The sequence below is a fragment of the Eptatretus burgeri genome, chromosome 5, assembly GCF_056783735.1.
Source record: "Eptatretus burgeri isolate ZD-2024b chromosome 5, Ebu_testis_v1, whole genome shotgun sequence".
Classification (NCBI taxonomy): domain Eukaryota; kingdom Metazoa; phylum Chordata; class Myxini; order Myxiniformes; family Myxinidae; genus Eptatretus; species Eptatretus burgeri.
Genome location: NC_140965.1, coordinates 7,201,909 through 7,220,827, shown reverse-complemented (window position 1 = coordinate 7,220,827; position 18,919 = coordinate 7,201,909). Strand labels below are relative to the sequence as shown.

General features: G+C 43.8%; 1 protein-coding gene across 10 annotated transcripts in view; it reads left to right on the top strand.

The window, feature by feature from the left end:
* Positions 1-8,118: 8,118 nt before the first annotated feature.
* HTATIP2 (HIV-1 Tat interactive protein 2) overlaps positions 8,119-18,919 on the top strand; it is a 70,516-nt gene continuing 59,715 nt past the window's right edge. For 2 of the 10 annotated variants that reach the window (XM_085880599.1, XM_085880601.1), the window contains exons 1-3: positions 8,148-8,431; positions 13,576-13,765; positions 13,851-13,958. In XM_085880599.1, the coding sequence (XP_085736725.1) occupies positions 8,325-8,431; positions 13,576-13,765; positions 13,851-13,958 (405 nt within the window). In that variant the 5' untranslated portion in view covers positions 8,148-8,324. Of the gene's footprint in view, positions 8,436-11,975; positions 12,060-13,575; positions 13,766-13,850; positions 13,959-18,919 lie in introns of those variants that run through there. The other 8 variants (XM_085880603.1, XM_085880602.1, XM_085880605.1 and 5 more) reach the window with 8 other exon arrangements.

Below are 18,919 nucleotides of genomic sequence, written 5' to 3'. Positions count from 1 at the left end.
TGAATTGATTTCCCCAATACAGAGTCAGAGAGCAGTGGAGCAGGTTGCCCAGTTTCAGGCTTGCTTTTTTGTGTTCGCAATGGAACCATTACTTTGTACACTCAGGGAGAATATCTCTGGTCTAACTTGCTTCCCACGGAGTTCTCTGTTGAAGATATCTGATTCTGCTGTTGATGTTTGCGTCATCAGGAGCAACCAAGATATCGCTGCACTTGCAGAATCCCTGAGAACTTTTTTCCTGGCTTCTCGAAAAGTTAATTGGAAGAAAGGTGTAGTGCGCTGTGGGTGCCATACCTTCATGGTTGCCTTCCTGTCTTGACACCTCCACTGCCATTTCCTCTTTCTCTAATCCTCCTTCATCTCTCCTCTCTCCTTACCCCTCCCGCTCTTTCCCCCACACTCCTCTCTCCCTCCCCCTCTTTCCCCCACCCCCTCTCTCCCTCCTCCTCTCTCCCTCCTCCTCTCTCCCTCGTCCTCTCTCCCTCCCCTCTCTCCCCCACTCCCCCTCTTTCCCCCACCCCTCTCTCCCTCCCCTCTTTCCCCCACCCCCTCTCTCCCTCCACCTCTTTCCCCCACCTCCTCTCTCCCTCCACCTCTTTCCCCCACCCCCTCTCTCCCTCCTCCTCTCTCCCTCCTCCCTCCCTCCTCCTCTCTCCCTCCCCTCTCTCCCCCACTCCCCTCTTTCCCCCACCCCCTCTCTCCCTCCACCTCCTCTCTCCCTCCACCTCTTCTCTCCCTCCACCTCTTTCCCCCACCCCCTCTCTCCCTCCCCTGTTTCTCTCCCCCACCTCCTCTATCCCTCCCCCTCTTTCCCCCAACTCCTCTCTCCATCCCCCTTTTTCTTCACCCTTCTCACCCTCTCCCTCTTTTCCCCACCCATCTCTTCCTCTCCCTCTTTCCCCCACCCCTCTCTTCCTCTCCCTCTTTCCCCTCCCTCCTCTCTCTTTCTTCCCCCTCCACTCCTCTCTCTTTCATCCCCCCTCCCTCCTCTCTCTTTCTTTCCCCCTCCCTCCTCTCTCTTTCTTTCCCCCTCCCTCCTCTCTCTTTCTTTCCCTTTCTCCCTCCCACTCTTTCCCCCCACCCTCTTTCCCCCACCTTCTTTCCCCCACACTCCTCTCTCCCTCCTCCTCTCTCCCTCCCCCTCTCTCCCTCCCCTCTTTTCCCCCACTCTCTCTCCCTCCCTCTTTCCCTTACCCCTCCTCTCTCCCTCCACCTCTCTCCCTCCCCTCTTTCCCCCACACTCCTCTCTCCCTCATCTCTCCCTCCCCTCTTTTCCCCCACTCTCTCTCCCTCCCCCTCTTTCCCCCCACCTCCTCTCTCCCTCCACCTCTTTCCCCCATCCCCTACCCTCCCTCTCTTTCCCCCATCCCCCCTACCCTCCCTCTCTTTCCCCCATCCCCCTACTCTCCCTCTCTTTCCCCCACCCCCTACCCTCCCTCTCTTTCCCCCATCCCCCCAACCTCCCTCTCTTTCCCCCACCCCCCAACCTCCCTCTCTTTCCCCCACCCCTACCCTCCCTCTCTTTCCCCCACCCCCGACCCTCCCTCTCTTTCCCCCACCCCCGACCCTCCCTCTCTTTCCCCCATCCCCCTACCCTCCCTCTCTTTCCCCCACCCCCTACCCTCCCTCTCTTTCCCCCATCCCCCTACCCTCCCTCTCTTTCCCCCATCCCCCTACCCTCCCTCTCTTTCCCCCATCCCCCTACCCTCCCTCTCTTTCCCCCATCCCCCTACCTCCCTCTCTTTCCCCCACCCCCTACCCTCCCCCTCTTTCCCCCATCCCCCCTACCCTCCCTCTTTTCCCCCATCCCCCCTTCTCTCAGTGTTCCCGTCAGCAAAGCGACCGGTTGCATTTACGAGTGCGTAATAAATCAAACTAAAATGACTGTAATTTCGCTCTGGATGGGTCAATCTTAACAAAATACCACTCATAATGTCTGTCTATGTACCCTCTATCTAAATCAAGAAGGTTTATGCAAAATATTTCATTATGTAGATCACCAGAGGTCAAAAGGTCACCAATTTTAGGGGTTGCCCAAAATTGACCAGAGGGCAAGTCATGTTGCTAGAATAAAGTAACAAATCACCCAATGGTGAAACACCTGGAATGCATATTTTAGAGGTCTGCAGATGATTCTAAGGGGACATTATTGAGTCGCTTTTGCAAAATTTTATTTCAGAGCAATTGATTTTGAACCGTTTCTTGTAAATGCCTAAAATCCAGGGTTTTGGGGATAGGGGAAACCATAATGACTGGAGCTTTGGAGAGGATAGGACAAATTTGATAATCTACCACTCAAATTGCATGTCTATGTACCCTCTATCATAATCACACTGGATTATGCAAATTATGTCCATATGTAGGTCACCAGAGGTCAAAAGATTACAAATTTTAGAGGATGCCCAAATCGTCTTTAGCACAACTTATTCTACTAAAACAAAGTAGTAAAAATGAACAAAAAGTAATATCAACTTCCAGAAATTATATTTTAGATGTCTTTAGGTAATGTTGAAGGCTTGGAAAGCAACCTCAGTATTTTGAGTTCCCAATCTTCATCATCATCATCATCATCATCATCATCATCATCATCATCGCAATCTGATTCAATATCAACTGTCATCTCAAGTTCATCCTCCTCATTTCGCTGGTTTTCGCATGTTTGTAATTTACACATCGGCGTACATTTCAACCCATTGTCTCTGCAGCCACACTCTCCCTTTTTGCAAACTCATTTGCACTGGCAGGCCATCATTTCCAACACAGCTTCAGGTGCCGGAGTTCCGGCCATCCAGTCGATGGCAATTGAACTGTTATCATCTTTTACCCATCCATTTCCCTCTGGATCAGCAATTACTGATTTTGTCTCCAGGCTTCGCTTCCAAATTCCTGCCTGGTAATTGGCACGGAGGGCATGCTTTGTTCGACTATCTTTACAAGGTGGAAGAAGGTTTGACTCTATTTCCCATCTTTTGGCAAAGAACACCTCATATCGGAGTTGATTTACCTGTACAGTTTTTGTGGACGATGCATACATGAGACATGTGAAATGTTGCAAGGTATCAAACATTTCATCTGATATTTCCCATGTACTTCCAAGGTTGGAGAAGGCACGTTGGAATTCACTGTTTGATCGCATTTTGTCCAGTGGTCCTGTTTTGCCTCGCCGAATAAAGAACTTATAGTGTCACATTCAGTGTAAGCATGAAAGCCGAGAAGTGCAACACATAGTTCATCTCCAAGGGATAACCTGAGTAGGGAAATGTCCACAAATTGAGTACGTGTCTTTGTTCCCCTCTTTTGTTACAAGGTAGCCGGAATGTCCTTTGCAATGGAAAGTAGTCGCACAAATACATCTGTGTCCTCAGAAATAACAATTACAGTTTGATATCCAGTGTCGGCGGCATGCTACGCATGAAGTATTTTCCGTGTCTCTGCCTCTTCTTGAGAGGACTCAAGTTCACCCATTTCACAACTACCACCGATCAATATCTTGTCACATCTTAGGCCACATGTCACGAGAAGAACTTTGTCTTTAATCAGGCTCCTCGTGTTTTCAGTTTTCCAATCTGCAACCAGAAACTCAATAAGTTTTGTCTTATTGTCAGCTTCTGATAAGAAGTTCCTCCATTTTTTAATTTTGTGTCCTGGCGCAATGCTGCTGAATTTGTTGCCGCTGCCTGATCCACTTTTAAGCCTTTCTGCGTTCTTGATGGAGCTTTCCTTATACACATCAAATACAACATCTATTCGTTGACTCATCGCACCTTCCCTCAAGACAACTTTCAGGACAGACGTTAAAACCTCAGCAAATGTGCTATTTTGCACATTTAACTTCTGCACAATGCTCATGCCATTGATAATGCATGCCGAGTTCTGTGGGAGGGTTTCTACAGGAGGTACGCTTTCCACAATTTTCTTCATTAGTGCTGCTTTTTCAGTCTTTCTTAGCGACCCATCTTGATTTGCCAATGCCCATGGTAATGGGCCTAGTGGATGAGACAGAACCTCCTGCATGTCCAGCTCACGGCCTTGTGCGATGACAATCATTGTGGCAAAAAGATTGCGATCTGCTCGTAGGATGACCTCTTTCCCTTTGCATTGCACTGTTTTTGTACAAACATTTGCAAATGTCTTTAGCTTTTGCTTCTTAAGAGTTGCATGGAAATCTACAGCATCCGGTGCCTCCTTTTCAAGACGATCGGTCTTGAACTTCTGTTATGCGTTTTCGCCAATGCTCTGAGCAGTGAAAAGGTCCTTCTCAACATCTGTTGGGGCCAATTATGACATGTAAGGTTACAAGATGAAGCCTGTCTTAGATCTAGGAAGTTGTCCTGACAATCTTACCTGCATTATTTGATCATATGTCAACTAGAAGATGTGAAAAGATGGATTACATTGATGATTAAATTCTCAAGATGAAACTTAAAACAAGAGCTTGAATATTGCCATCTATTAAGTAAACTCGAAACTAAGAGGAGCATGCGTTAATTTGAAACCCTGGAAATCATAAGCAGATTTTATGTCAACATCACATTTATAAACCAAAATGAGTCAATAAAAACAGAATTGTCTCACACAGCCTCATAAATAGGCATTCTATAACTATTGAGACACCATTCCCTCATTCATTACTTGTGTTTCAGTCAAATACATGTCCTTCTGGGCTATTTTTGCGACCTCTAGAATTGTGACCTTTGGTTGACCTCTGATGACCTACATATTGAAATAATTTGCATAATCTAGTGTCATTATGATAGAGCGTACATAGACATACAATTTGAGTATTAGATTGTCAATTTTGCCCAATCCACTCAAATACTACAGTCATTATGGTTTCCCCTAACCCGAAACCCTGGATTTGAGGTATTTACAACATATGGTTTAAAATCAATTGGTCTGAAATAATATTTTGCAAAAGCAACTCAATAATGTCCCCTGAGAATCATCTGAAGACCTCTAAAATATGCATTCCAAGTGTTTAAATCACCATTTGGTGATTTGTTACTTTATTCTCGCAACATGACTTGCCCTATGGTCAATTTTGGGCAACCCCTAAAATTGGTGAGCTTTTGACCTCTGGTGACCTACATAATGAAACATTTTGCATAAACCTTCTTGATTTAGATAGAGGGAACATAGACAGACAAGATGAGTGGTATTTTGTTAAGATTGACCCATCCAGAGCAAAACTACAGTCATTTTAGTTTCCCCTACCCCCAAATTTTGGTCTTCAAAATGTAGCGGTAGGGTAATGTTTGAGTGGTGAAAACTACCAGAAAGCTGGCAATTTCACACTGCCATCACCTCAATTCCTCATCTGTAGGTCCTAAGCTATCAAAACAAGGACAAGGCATCCAAGAGCCACGTCCTAAAGGCAATAACAACTTGAGGGGGAGCACTCGGTAGAGTGCAAAACCTCCACCACCAATACTGCTGGGTCACTTAAGTGAACCTGATATCCTATTCATTGTCGGTCAAAACGGATCAGACTCCACTGAACCACGATTGAATAAACTAAACTAGATCGACGCGTATGTAGAAATGCAAAAAAAAAAATCAGAATTTTTTTGAAAAAAATTGCAAAATTTTGTTGTTTTTTTCTCCAACAATTTTTTTTTGGGGGGGTTGGAAATCACTTAAAACATGTAGAAATGCAAAAAAAATTCAAATATTTTAAAAACAAAATCGAATTTTTTTTGAAAAAAAGTAAAATTTTCCAAGTTTTTTTTTTCTCCAACATTTTTTTTTTGGGGGGGGGGGGGGGTTGGAAATCACTGAAAACATGTAGAAATGCAAAAACAAAAATTAAAATATTTTTCAAAATGGCCGCCATAGCGGCCGTATTGGACTTTGGACCAAGTCCAAAATCTAATGGCATGATTCTTGGACCATACCTAATCCCCCCACCAAGTTTTGTTGAAATCCGTCCAGGAGTTTTTCCGTAATACTGTTCACAAACAAACAAACAAACAAGCAGTCATAGACTGGTACTTACGAAATCGTCAACTTGACCTCTGACCTTGTCTAATAAAAGCTGTCTCTAGAGAAGGTCGCGCCGCAAACCAGAAGTTTCTACGATGATTCTGCACCAAACCATCAAAAATCGTAACGTCGAACGAAGAAAAATCTCTATTTCTCCACGCAATTATATTATACCTTTACGTAACTCAACGACGCGTCTGCTCGAGCGCACTGCATCACGTGACGACCCGTGACGCGTCGAGTGAAATATTTTTATACAATCTTAAAACGTCTCCAAAACATCCGATTTTTCGCAGAATTTCGACAACCGAGTTTTAAGCGTCCTAAGCGATCGCAAAAACCGAAGACAAAATTAAAATTGAAGTTAAAACGAACTCGTAACGTTGAGCGAAGCAAAAATCTCTATTTCTCCACGTGAATTTACGGAATTATGTTTGACCTCACTGTGACCTTGACCTTTGACCGATTTTGACCAAAATCTAATCAGCACTAGCCATCACCCTCCTGAATCACGTGGTGTAATTTTACATTGGTAGCTTCTTCCGTTCTCGAGTTATCGTGCCTAGAAACAAACAAACAAACAGAAACGGAAGTCATCAATCTACTTACGAAATCTTTAGATTTCGTAAGTAATAAACCAATGTCACCCTTTAGGGTGACCCGTATCTTGCCAAAAGGTGACCACGTGTGACTTCTTTAAGGTCACACTGAGGTGAACAGAGCTTCTATCCACCAGGAGCGACTCCTTGAGGAATATCTGCCATAATATCTGCCTCTGAGAATCGTTCTACAGAGTAACCATGAAAAATATGTGTTTGCCTCATAACGTCACCAAATGACGTCATTATGTCTCAAGCTTGACCTATCTAGAAAGCACTCATCGAGGTGTTCAATTTGAGGTACTACACGATATGGTTCCTAAAACTTGAAAATTTGACCTTGGGGTCAAATATGTTTGACCTCAGGCGCTAACCATGAAGGTCAAGGCCAATCGCCACCAAAAATTAATCAGCTGAGCGCCAGACCATGAACTATATTCCCATGAAGTTTGAAGACGATCCGATCAAAATTACTCAAAAAATAAGGGTTTCGTCGACTCCCCTGATTTGCGACAAAGTGACCTTGACCTTTGACCTTGACCTTGAAAATTTTGTGCGCTGAAAGGGACCTCTATAGGCCTCTGATATGCGAAGTTACAAAAATTTCCAATGATAACTATGCTCTGCAGAATTTTTTTATGTGTGATTACAGACAAACAAACAAAAAAAACATACAAGCTGACTAACATATCTTGAAAAAACTTCGTTTTGGCAAGATAACAAACAGACAGGGGTGAAAACAGCAACCTCCGTCCATCTTCGATGGCGGAGGTTCACAACAACTTCCGATATTTCGTCACGTGCCTTGATGGAGCCAATAGCGAGAGCCGTCATGGAGGCTCCTGTTCATGACGAGAAAATCGTGTATTTACGAAATTACAACACATTCAATGGAATAATTTTTAAATAGTAACGTGAACTTTTCGAAACTTTAAAGCAAATGCCCGAATATATTTAAAAGTTGATGATAGACGTTCTCAAAAGGCACCCTCAATGCGAGGATGCGTTCAAGTGTTTAGTATTTAAAGAGATCCGGATCCTGTATATAAAAGAGCCGCGTCATAAAGGTTGTGTCATAACAAGAAGAACAAGAACGCGGAGCTCTCTTCGAGCCAGCGGTTGCTACACGAGACGCAGCTAAAAACGTAGTAAAAAAAAAACAACAAAACAGGATTTCTGCCAATACAATACACACCAGAGATGGCGCCCATTTCTGGATTTCTGGTCTGCCCCATGGACCAAGTTTTCCGCAATTCGCCAGAGCAATGAAGCCAAAAGAATGTTCCAGAAGCGATCATTTCATAGGCAATGAAGTACAGCTTCGTGTCCACCTTCTATATTTATTCGTCTGATAAATCCCCGATGGTGTAGTTGGCAGTAGAGCTTGTGTCGCGTGTTTTTAACGTGTATTCTATCTTACAAAGTTAACTCCTTTATTTTTCACAATTGACGCTGCATTTCGCATCCTTACGCAATCGAAAAGAAATATATTTTGTGCGCCTTATATCTTTTATTTCCCTTTTTTTTTAATTTATATTGTTGATTCACATCATCAGCCGCGTCGACAGCGCGCGCTGCCGTCAAAAAAAATTGCTCTTACTTGGGCGGTGTATTAGCTTCAAGTGGAGTTGCAGTTGGAAAGACCATAAAATAATCGTTTCCTCGGCGCCGAAGGTGTCCGAAGCATTTCAGTCAGGTAAAGCAACCCGTCCTGCTTCGTAAATCGCTCATTCGCTTCTTTAAATGTCTCGAGTGACTGGCATCGTTGGGAGCGCCATCTTGGCAGCGGCGGCTTCCTTGATCGTCGGGTTTCTCTTCACGTCGTCGTCCTTCACTTGCGAGAAGCCGAGGCAGGCACGGCTAATGGAGCATTTCTTGCCTGAATTACGTGTGCTCTGATTGTGCTTGGCGCTCTCTTTGCCTATTTTTAAATAAAATTATTCAACAATCATCTGAATGAATATTTTATACCTTTTTATTACTTGTGTCGTGGGAGAAGGATGAAGAGAAGTTAGAATGAATGATACGAATGTGTGAGGATTGAAGGAGAAACGTTTGGGGTGAGGGTCGATTCACAGCAGTGTTGGTGGTGTCATGGTTTCGAGCGTCCGCTTCTGAGTCTGTGGGGAGGGGTCGGTGGTTCGAACCTCCTCCTACGGAATTAAAAACGACGTGCTGCCTCGTTACTTGACGCTCATCATTGTAAATGATAAAGCACGGACAAACAGCCATAAGTTAGTAACACGACCGCAGGTTTTGGTGGACCGAAATCGCCTCGTCCTGTGTCGACATTCCTTGTTTTATATTGAGGAACTCGAATTATGAAGGTCGAATTTCTATCATAGTTGCGTACCTACTAAATAGACGGCTACCAATACACTCAAAATTGCCGAATAATAATGAAGACCTGAGTGCAAGAAGTACTTTAGTCACAAAATAACACTTTTGAGATATTGAGGATCAAAGTTTTCAAAACATTCTGCAGATACTTTCTTTTTTTTTTTTTAAGCTGGCATACTATGGAGCCTGTAACTGGTTCCAGAGGCTATACGGAGCAGACAAACCCTTTTTTGTGGAAAAAATAATCCTTTATTACAAAGAAAACGAGAAAATTAGTTTTGGACTTAAGTACTTTTTGTGGCTAAGTACCTGGACTTAGGTGCTTTTTTTGTGGCTAAATACCTGAGTACTTTTTATGGCTAAATACCTGGACTTAGGTACTTTTTGTGGCTAAGTACCTGGACTTAGGTGCTTTTTTTGTGGCTAAATACCTGGGAGTACTTTTTATGGCTAAATACCTGGACTTAGGTACTTTTTGTGGCTAAGTACCTGGACTTAGGTACTTTTTGTGGCTAAGTACCTGGACTTAGGTACTTTTAACACACAATTCCCTTTATTGCTCATTTTTGATTGCCAGTCATTTTTGCTCTGTCTCCTTGCCTTTCGTGGTTTAATTTTAATGCAGAAATACTCGGTTAGGCCGAAGTCACATTTGCTCTACGGCGAGGATACGGCGGCCGTACGCCCTCTGAATTGACAGAAACGTGCGGCGGCCGCAGAGTTTCTGCGGTGGCCTCAGGATGGCCCTACGCCGTTTGGCTATATTTTACAGGCCGTAGGGGTCGCCGTGGAATTTGCGCGGAGTTATAACTTTTTTCATTTCTACGTTCGCCGTAGCAATTCGACAAGCCGAAACAAAAGAACTGGTAAGAAAAAAAAAAAGAACCCACTTGTTACCGTCCGTCTGGCCGCACGTTCGCCTTAGGGCCCCCCTGCGGTCGCCTTGCGGGCACCTTGCGTTTGCCTTGAAAATTCTATGGCCGCCGCAGGGACGCCCTAAGGTCACCGTGCGACATCAAATCAAAGACCGTACGGCACCCCCACGTTTTCAGTCTCCACAATTTATAAATACGCCGTGCGGCTACCCGAAAAATGAAAACATATGTGACTGCTACATTGTGTGACCGTGGAAATACTGCGGCCGCCCTATAATTGCTAGTGGCCGTAGATTTTTTAGACCCCACGGCCGCCGTGGCAAATGTGACTTAGGCCTTAACTGCAATATTACCCGGTTAAGTCCAAAATTACTCGGTTAAATCGGAAATTAATGTCCTAAATAAAAGAAAACCTAATTTTGGTGCCAGTCGTCTTTCACATCACAAGTCCCTCATTCAGCAAAGTCCTCATGCTCAGAAAGTTTGCATCAAAATCATACCAGATCGGAAATATTACAACAAAGTCAACTCTTGAGAGTATAAAAAAAATACCATGGCCACCTTTATGAGGGCTCAAAAGCTGATGATGAATGTAGTGCCTTTTTCAGTACCAGCAAAGTATAATGCATCGAAACTACATACCTGATGCTTTGGCATCCTTCTTTCTCTTTCTATCCCAGTCTCCAGGGTTTCTTTTACATTTTTTTGCCCCTGTCATGCCTGTTATCAGGGTTATCCTCATTCACACCATGCTGTCCAGCCTCCATGGTCACCATTTTCATGGCTTGTCACGTGACACATACTAGCATTTTGATTGGACAGTCATGGACTTAGGAACTTCTTGCTCAAACATTATGGACTTGGGTATTTCTTGCACTACATTTTAGTGAATTCAACAATGACCATATACCAATATACAGGACTTGAGTACTTATTTTCGGAATTTTTTCGTATCAAATGATGCTCCGGCCATTATAAATTATAGTACTGGTGCCAGCTCATTTTTTTCAAAAATGTGACTGAAGTACTTCTTGCACCCAGGTCTTCAATATTCAACTTGCTCTTCAAATATAACCCTCAAATTAATTATTAACCTCCGCCATCTAAGATGGACGGAGGTTACTGTTTTCACCCGTCTGTTTGTTTGTTTGTTTGTTTGTTTGTGAACAGTATTACGGAAAAACTCCTGGACGGATTTCGACGAAACTTGGTGGGGGGATTAGGTATGGTCCAAGGATCATGCCATTAGATTTTGGACTTGGTCCAAAGTCCAATACGGCCGCTATGGTGGCCATTTTGAAAAAATATTTGAATTTTTGTTTTTGCATTTCTACATGTTTTAAGTGATTTCCAACCAAAAAAAAAATTTGTTAGAGAAAACAAAAACTTAGAAAATTTTGCAACTTTTTTTTCAAAAAAATTTCGATTATATTTGAATTTTTTGTTTTTGCATTTCTACATGTTTTAAGTGATTTCCAACCCCCCCAAAAAAATTTTTTCGAGAAAAAAAAAAACATTTTGCAACTTTTTTTTCAAAAAAAATTCGATTTTATTTTTTTCGCATTTCAACATGCGCGTCGATCTTGTTTAGCTTATTCAATCGTGGTTCAGTAGAGTCTGATCCGTTTTGACCTACAATGAATAAGATATCAGGTTCACTGAAGTGACCCAGCAGTGTTGGCGGCGGAGGTTTTGCACTCTGCCAAGTGCTCCCCCTCGAGTTAGTAATTCGTTTGAGCATCATCTTTCTGAGATAGCCGTGTTGCAAAAAAAATCATTCGCTGATGAAAGTTTGAGTTGAAATGTAACATAGATCATTTTTGTAGTGGTAAGTGAACATCAGCTTTTTTTTTTGGGGGGGGGGTGGAGTGGGACAGTTTTGTCAGGACATTATTGTATGATCCAGAGTGGTGATTTCCAAAAGATTTCAACTCAACGATTCTGTTGCTCTCAAATCGCAGGCAAATCGGAGTTCCCTCTCTTTACCAACTCTCCTCTAGTCTTCCTCTCTCAGCTCTCTGACCCTCCCCAGGAACTCCAGGATGTACACGTTCTTCCAGTAACCCTCTTTCCAAGTTAAATTACCCAAATCAATGCTTACCACACACTTATACTCTATCGGTCCTCTTGTCTCCTATTCATGAAACTGCCTTCCTGAGACTGGTCAACGCACTCTTCCCTCCAGTGCTTCAGTCGGTGTACCACCATCTCATCCCGATCTGGGATTTTAAACCCCACATAACCCAACCTGCTTACTTTCAGGGTACTGTCTTTCATCCCCCTCCTCTTCATGTTTGTTCATTAACTTGCATGTTGTGTTTTAATAAGGTTTGCACAGTCCTTGAAATTCCTGGGAAAATGAAAAACCATTTTCCAATCCTGGAAAAATGAAAAAGTTGTGAAAATATAAATAATCTGATAATGTTGTATCTAATATAAATAAGAATCGTCAATTCTGCCAGTCTCTTTGAAATAACAACTTTACCAATTTTATCCTCGGTGATTTACCATTGAAGTTTGCCGAAATTATTCCCGAGTTCATCCCCCCTTATGTTCTTCTTTTCTATCTGTCCCTAATTATGTGTTGGCCTCTGCTGTTTATCCATTGAATCAAAAATATTTCAGGACTTTATGAGGTTTGGACTTTACACATATAATTGTAAATCAGCGGTGCTGCTGCAGCGGGTGGTAACTGAGACACACACACACACTACTGGCACTGTACCTATCTCCACGTCAACACTGTGTCATATAATCAATTCCTTTGTTTTTGGTCATTGTAGCCCTTTGTGGTTTTTAACCATTGCTCCCAAGAGAAAAACTGTTGTTAATGGTGAACCAGGCATAAAAAAAGAAGTTGAAAGTTATTTCTTTGACGCAACAAGTGCTTGGCCGAGGAGAGAGTCTGTGGTCTCATTGGTGAATAATGAGTCCAGTATCTGCCAAATAAAGGACTATGCAGAAAGCATCGGGATGTTGAATGCTCTGGTTTTGAATAGTGGAGTGGAGTGTTTTTATCTTTGCCGGTGGTCTTGGGGGAGGAACGATGCAAATCCTCTATGTAAATGTGTATCATGTTGCATCGCTGCAGGTGGGAGAGGGTATTACAAGTCCCCACCCTTCACGCTCCAGTATTCCTGTCCTCACGTCTTCCAGTGCAGTGAGGTGTTTTGAATTGCGCGTTTGAACGAGGATAATAACATAACCCCCACCCCCCCCCCCCAAGTCGCTCCTGTTGGGATCGGGTGCTTTTTCTCCTGGAAAACTGGAAATTTGATCTTCCATGGCTGTGCAAACCATGCTTAAGAGTTACCCTGTTGGATTCATACTCTCAGTTTGTTGTTCTTCCATGAGCCTCGATGTTGTAGAGATTAAAAAAAAAGTTTTAAAATGGTTTAAATTTCTAATGTCGCCATGAGATCATTTGCTGTTCTTTATAACCTGGCTGGTCGTTCTTGTTTTATTTTATCGATAACTCAGATATGTTGGAGTTTATCTCGTGAATCTATAAATGTTTGACGGATTCATCATCACGCAGGCACTTAGATTATTTGGGAATGTTTGCATTTTATCTTAACAAAGGTAGTGTAGATGAAAGTGGGATGTGTGTTGGAATGAATGGGGGTTGCGGTGGGGGTGGGGGGGATGAGGGGGGTTGAATCCAACTTGGATTACCATTGCTTGAAACAAGCCAGGAGACTTTTATTATTATTATTATTATTTTTTTTTTTTTGCTTGGTGGTTCTTCAGAATTGTGTACTTTCTGTGTATTCCTTCAGCATGGACCCAGAGCTTGGAGCCCAGCGTGAAGCATTCAAGGCTCAGAACAAGTCTTGCTTCATCCTCGGTGCATCAGGAGAGACGGGACGGGTCCTCCTGCACGAGATCGTAAAGAGCGGCCTCTTTTCTAAGGTCACGACTATAGGCCGAAGGGAACTACCATTTGAAGAGCCCTTGTACAAGGACGTGGTAATGTGTTGTCTTAAACTTTTTTCTTTTTGAGCATTATCTGAATTTCGCGCAGCTTGTAGCCTGTGGACTTTTTTTCACGTAGGTTCAGAAGATCGTGGATTTTGAAAAGCTTCCCAATTATGCAGATGACTTTAAAGGTCACGATGTGGGTTTCTGCTGCTTGGGAACCACCAAAGCCAAGGCTGGGGCTGTGAGTTCTTCCTTATCTTGTTTTGCTTCCAATCCGAACCCTTGTTGCATGCTCTGCTTCAACGTCCCATCATCGTCAATCTGGTTTCCTATTGCTTTGTGGACACTTCCTTTTGTTTCGGCGAAATTTAGTTGGTGTGAAACCGGTCCAAGTTTATCTTGCATTTATAAAACAAAAGACTTTTAAGAAGATCCATCTGGTTTGCAGGATCGTCTTTTCCCACACTGTCGATAGATCCGGGAAAATATTCATTGTGAGAGTTCTGGCAGCTTGCATGCTGTGGCGATTTCTCAATAGGATTAGAAACCTAATTGGGATTATCCCGTCTTTGCACTATTCATTACAGCAATTCCATAGTGGGGTTTTTGTCATCATTGACTCGGGCTCACGGAGGGCCTCGTCGTAATATCTTATAGACCACGAGGACATTGGTAGACAATGTGTAAATTAACATAATAGATAGAATTTGAAGCTGATATCACAGAATCACATGTGTCATGTGCGCAAATGTAGACACAAAATAAGCCAAATCCACATTTGCTGTTAATTTATTTTGCATTTCTTCATTGTCATTTATTTATCAATGCTTAAGACACCATATTTGGATGTCCTGCTCCGTGCACCTTGATGCCTTGTAAATCGTACACCCTCACTTCGGCCTTCATCGATGTTGCATCTTGGTTTAGTTTGAGTGAGGGCCTCATGCGCATTGTATGTATGAAAATGTGGAAATTTGTGGCCGCATATGAGTACAAGAAGTGTTAAAAACATTCCAAGAATGAGATGTGGATGTCCAAGAAGCACCATTTGTAGTATGTTTAATATTTAATAATCACATGATCACTTTGTTTCCTATCCTACGACATGAATTGCTGACTTTCTAATAGTTAAATGTTGGATCTTTGTATCAAAATATGCTCAAGCCTGTTGATTGTGTTTTGAAAGGCAATTTACACCAACAATGTATATATCACATGTAAAGCCAATGCAGAATTTTGTCCCATACGTAACGCGTCCTACGTTAACGCTAATTAATCTCTCTTGACTGCTGTGTATTTTTTCTGAAAGAGAATTTGTCATGAGTTGCGCAAGTGTATCAACTTTCTCCACACTGAAAATTCTAGTGAATGATAAAATACTTTTAGAGAACCTTGAACTTGGACATATTTCTTTGAAAAATTGTGTTTCTTGCAGTCCCATACATAACACACCATGTTTTCTTTAATTACACAATCATCCCAAGGACTAATGACATATAAGTTATTGTGGGTATTTTCCTTGCAGATTCCCATCATGAGAATAAAAATCACTGAAATTAATGACTATCTTAATTGCTTTTCAGAGGGTTAAACTTTCTGAATGTCCCGTACGTAACATGCGTGAATTCTATGACTTGCATCGAAGCCAATGTCTCAGGAAAAATGACACAACCTTCGGAAAATGGCCATAAATTAAAATATCCGCGAATAAAATTTGGCCAGTACAGCCTCGATCTGCTCACTGCAGGTCACGTGATTCAAAACAATGGATCTTGCACGATTGGTCACAAGGTAACGCTTACAAGTCCCTCTTCTGCCTCATATTTTATGACCATTACTGTATTTTCATTAAAAATGACTATAGCTGTAAACATCCACAACCATCCTTGCAATAAGCATCCATAACCATTCTTGACGATGTGGAACGTCAGCTGAGGCCCTCACGTTCCACCTTTATTCGCTTTTAAATTCGTTTTCTCCGCAACTTTTTGAGCGATTGACACTAGACTTCCTCCCACAGGATGTCCCTGTCTCCTTGGTGTCTTTCACCAGTTATTGTCTGCTCCGATTTGATAGGCCTAAATCACGCCCCTGCGGCGGAGTTGCACTTTACATCAACAACTTAATTTCTCACTGCCCTTGTAGCCGACTGATCTTACACCTCTCAACCCCCAAGAGTACCTCTGGCTGTGACTTGCTCTCTACTAAAGTGCTCATTCTAATCACTAAAACTTGATTCATTCGAGTTATTTAGCTGCTTACAGAATGCAACTACAATCCACTTTATCAAATATAAAAAGCTCTCTCACAATCCACTTCATCAAATATATAACGCTTATATTTATTATATTTGCACGTAGGGTGCACCAGAGTAGTTGCAGCATGCAAGCCTGCCCCACTAGTATAAGGAAGACCAAGAAGAAGGCTGATTTGGCTGAAAGCTTGTCACTATAATGATCGTCCAAAAGCTACGTGCGTGACATTTCATTTCTTCCTGTTATATATCAGTAGGCACCTGCGGAGATTCCGCGTAATGTAAAATATGACCAACAATATTATATTATGGGCTGACAGGATAGCCTCGAGGTACGCACACTTGCCACTAAGCTGTCAAGCCTGGGTTTGAATCCCGACTTGGCTATAAAACTGTCATCCTCGTGTTCCATCTGCCAGCATTCTTTGGTGGACGTTAAAGATCTCATGGTGTCTTTCACAAAAAGTAGGTGAGCTATCGCCGGCACCCTGGCCAAATTCCTACCGTAACCAGCAGAGGGCAGTCAGCCAATGAGACTACTATGCAAGGTCCTGCTCCTTACGAACAAAGAAGAATATATTGTTACGGCTGTGGAAATTTGCAATACACCATAAAGGGTCCTCAGGTGAGATATATCGATAAGTCCATGTGTAGTTAGCCCAAACCCGTTGTTTAGAGGGAATATATGTGATTCATTCGGCTGCGACGCTTTAGTTAGCCGTTTTTCTATTGCTGTTGTTATTTTGGTGCAAGAACAACAACGAACATTGCCACAACCAACATCTCAACGATCACGCCATTCACTACACGACGCCAACAATCACGCCATTCTCGCCATGACGCCACCTTCCACAACTACGCTACCACCATCTTCACCACTCGCCATTCAACGAGCGCCGTGCGGTCACGATCTCCGCGGGACGGATGAAAGGAGCGGAGTGGCAGCAGCAACAAGGGTGCGAAGGGGTATCTGCCGCCAAGATCTCCCGCCCAAAACGCCCGCGCAAATATCTCCCGCCCGAATCTTCCTTCCCTCGTCGTATGGCGCATGGAGAAGAAAACCAACAATGCCTGTGGGGTTTTCCCGCCATTTTTTTCCCGTGCTTGGTGAGAAAGGTGGAGGGGTGGCGCGTCCTCTCCCGATTGGCGGATGCGCGGTGTGACGTGGCCAGCGGAGAGGAACGCCCCCCTTCGAGGCATTTTCTGGAAGCGTCTCGAAGGAAGGAGGAGCCAAGAACGGGGCGGGGGGCGGAGCGAAGGGCGGAGCCCAACCCTTCAAAAGGTATGGGCGTGGAGAGTCCCTGGTCGGTTGTCCCGGGTCGGTTGTCCCTGTTCCCTTGTCCCTGAAGGAGAATTGTGGAGAGTCCCGGGTCGGTTGTCACTGCCCCTTTGTCCCTGGAGGGGAATTGTAGAGAGTTGTTGGAGAGTCCTTGCTCTTGGTTCGTTCGTTCGGAGGAAGAGGTTGAGGTTCTGTTCGTTCGTTCCTGTCGGGCGGACGACACGTGCAGGCGCGAGGCACGAGCCCAGTGGACCACGCCGGAGGGACTCGGAGTTACGGTCGCCAAGGACTCGACACGCTCAGGGATGTCGCGACTTCCATTTCTTTTGGGTTCTGTGTAAACGTGTGTGTGTGGCACCAGTCTGGTGAAGTAGAACTGTTTTTAGTGTTGCTGTGTGAATTGCATTATTCGGTTGTAGATCTGTGTGTGTCTCTTCACTTGCTTTTATTGTGTTTTCTTGCTTGACTGTAATATACGTGCCTTCCGTGTTGCCGTGTGGCGCGGAATAAATGTGCAAGTCCAATTGTTCCCCGTTTCGCTGCGTCCTTTCCTTTGTTTGAATCTCCATCTTGCATCACGTAAGGGATTAATATTGGGTTGAAAACACCCGGTAACTAATCTGAACCGTCAAGGTCGACCATAACTCCGCTCGGTTATCCCTGTAGCACGGAACGAGCCGCTTAAGCGGTTCGTGTCTGGAGTCGACCCGTGGCGTGGTACAACTCCTCGGTACGCTATCCACGCGGGTACTTAGTTAAATCGACCATTCGGCGATTGGACCCTATTTCGTGCGGGTGGAATGCGGACTGAGTTGTGGTGAGGTTAAACCCCCACCCGTGACTCGCTCCCGGCGTTGTTCCGAGAGGGTCACGACTGAATTGCACGTTCGGTGGGCGAAGAGGCCGCTATTGGCTACACGCGGTCGTTCGCACGCCGGCAGGGCGCGAATTCACAACAATATTATGCAAAGAACAGTCAAATATCATGTGCATCTCATATTTTCTAGCTGCGTGCTCCCGAATGATGTAACTCGATTAAATCAACCTCCACCCCTCAACCCCAAGTTCTCAAGTCTTCCCTCCCTCCTCCGCCGACTTCAAGTCCTCACCTCACCCCCCCCTAACCCTAAGTCCTCAGCTCCCCTCCCTGCCCCCCCCTACCCCCAAACCAAGTCCTCAACTCCCTCCCCCAAATCTCTTACTTCTCATAATATGTGAATAACCTCCATGTCCCCATGCACATGTGAAATAGTTTGTTTATGAATCATGTATTTGCACACTATTCAGCCTTGAAAACTCGGTCAAAATTACGTACAACGTTCCATCTTTTTTCGCCGGTCTTTTGCATAAAAAGCATTCAAAAGAAAGGACAGGTTGGAGGTGTTTTTCTTTTTTATTAGGTCATCTCTGACGAGATGACCTAATAAAACCAGTCTCGATGTCCGTCCGTCCGTAGGTACGTACGTCCCCATTTTTTTCTTCCGATTTTCTTGATATTTGGTATGTGGGTAGATGGTGATGAGGGATGCACGAAGGTATGACCTTTAACCCAGTTGAAGGTCAAGGTCAACGTCAAGGTCACTCCAAAGTTGCGAAATCATATATTTTCAATCTATCTCCTCCACCGTTTATGATCCGATCTTCGAAATTTCTTCGGATTCTGATTTTA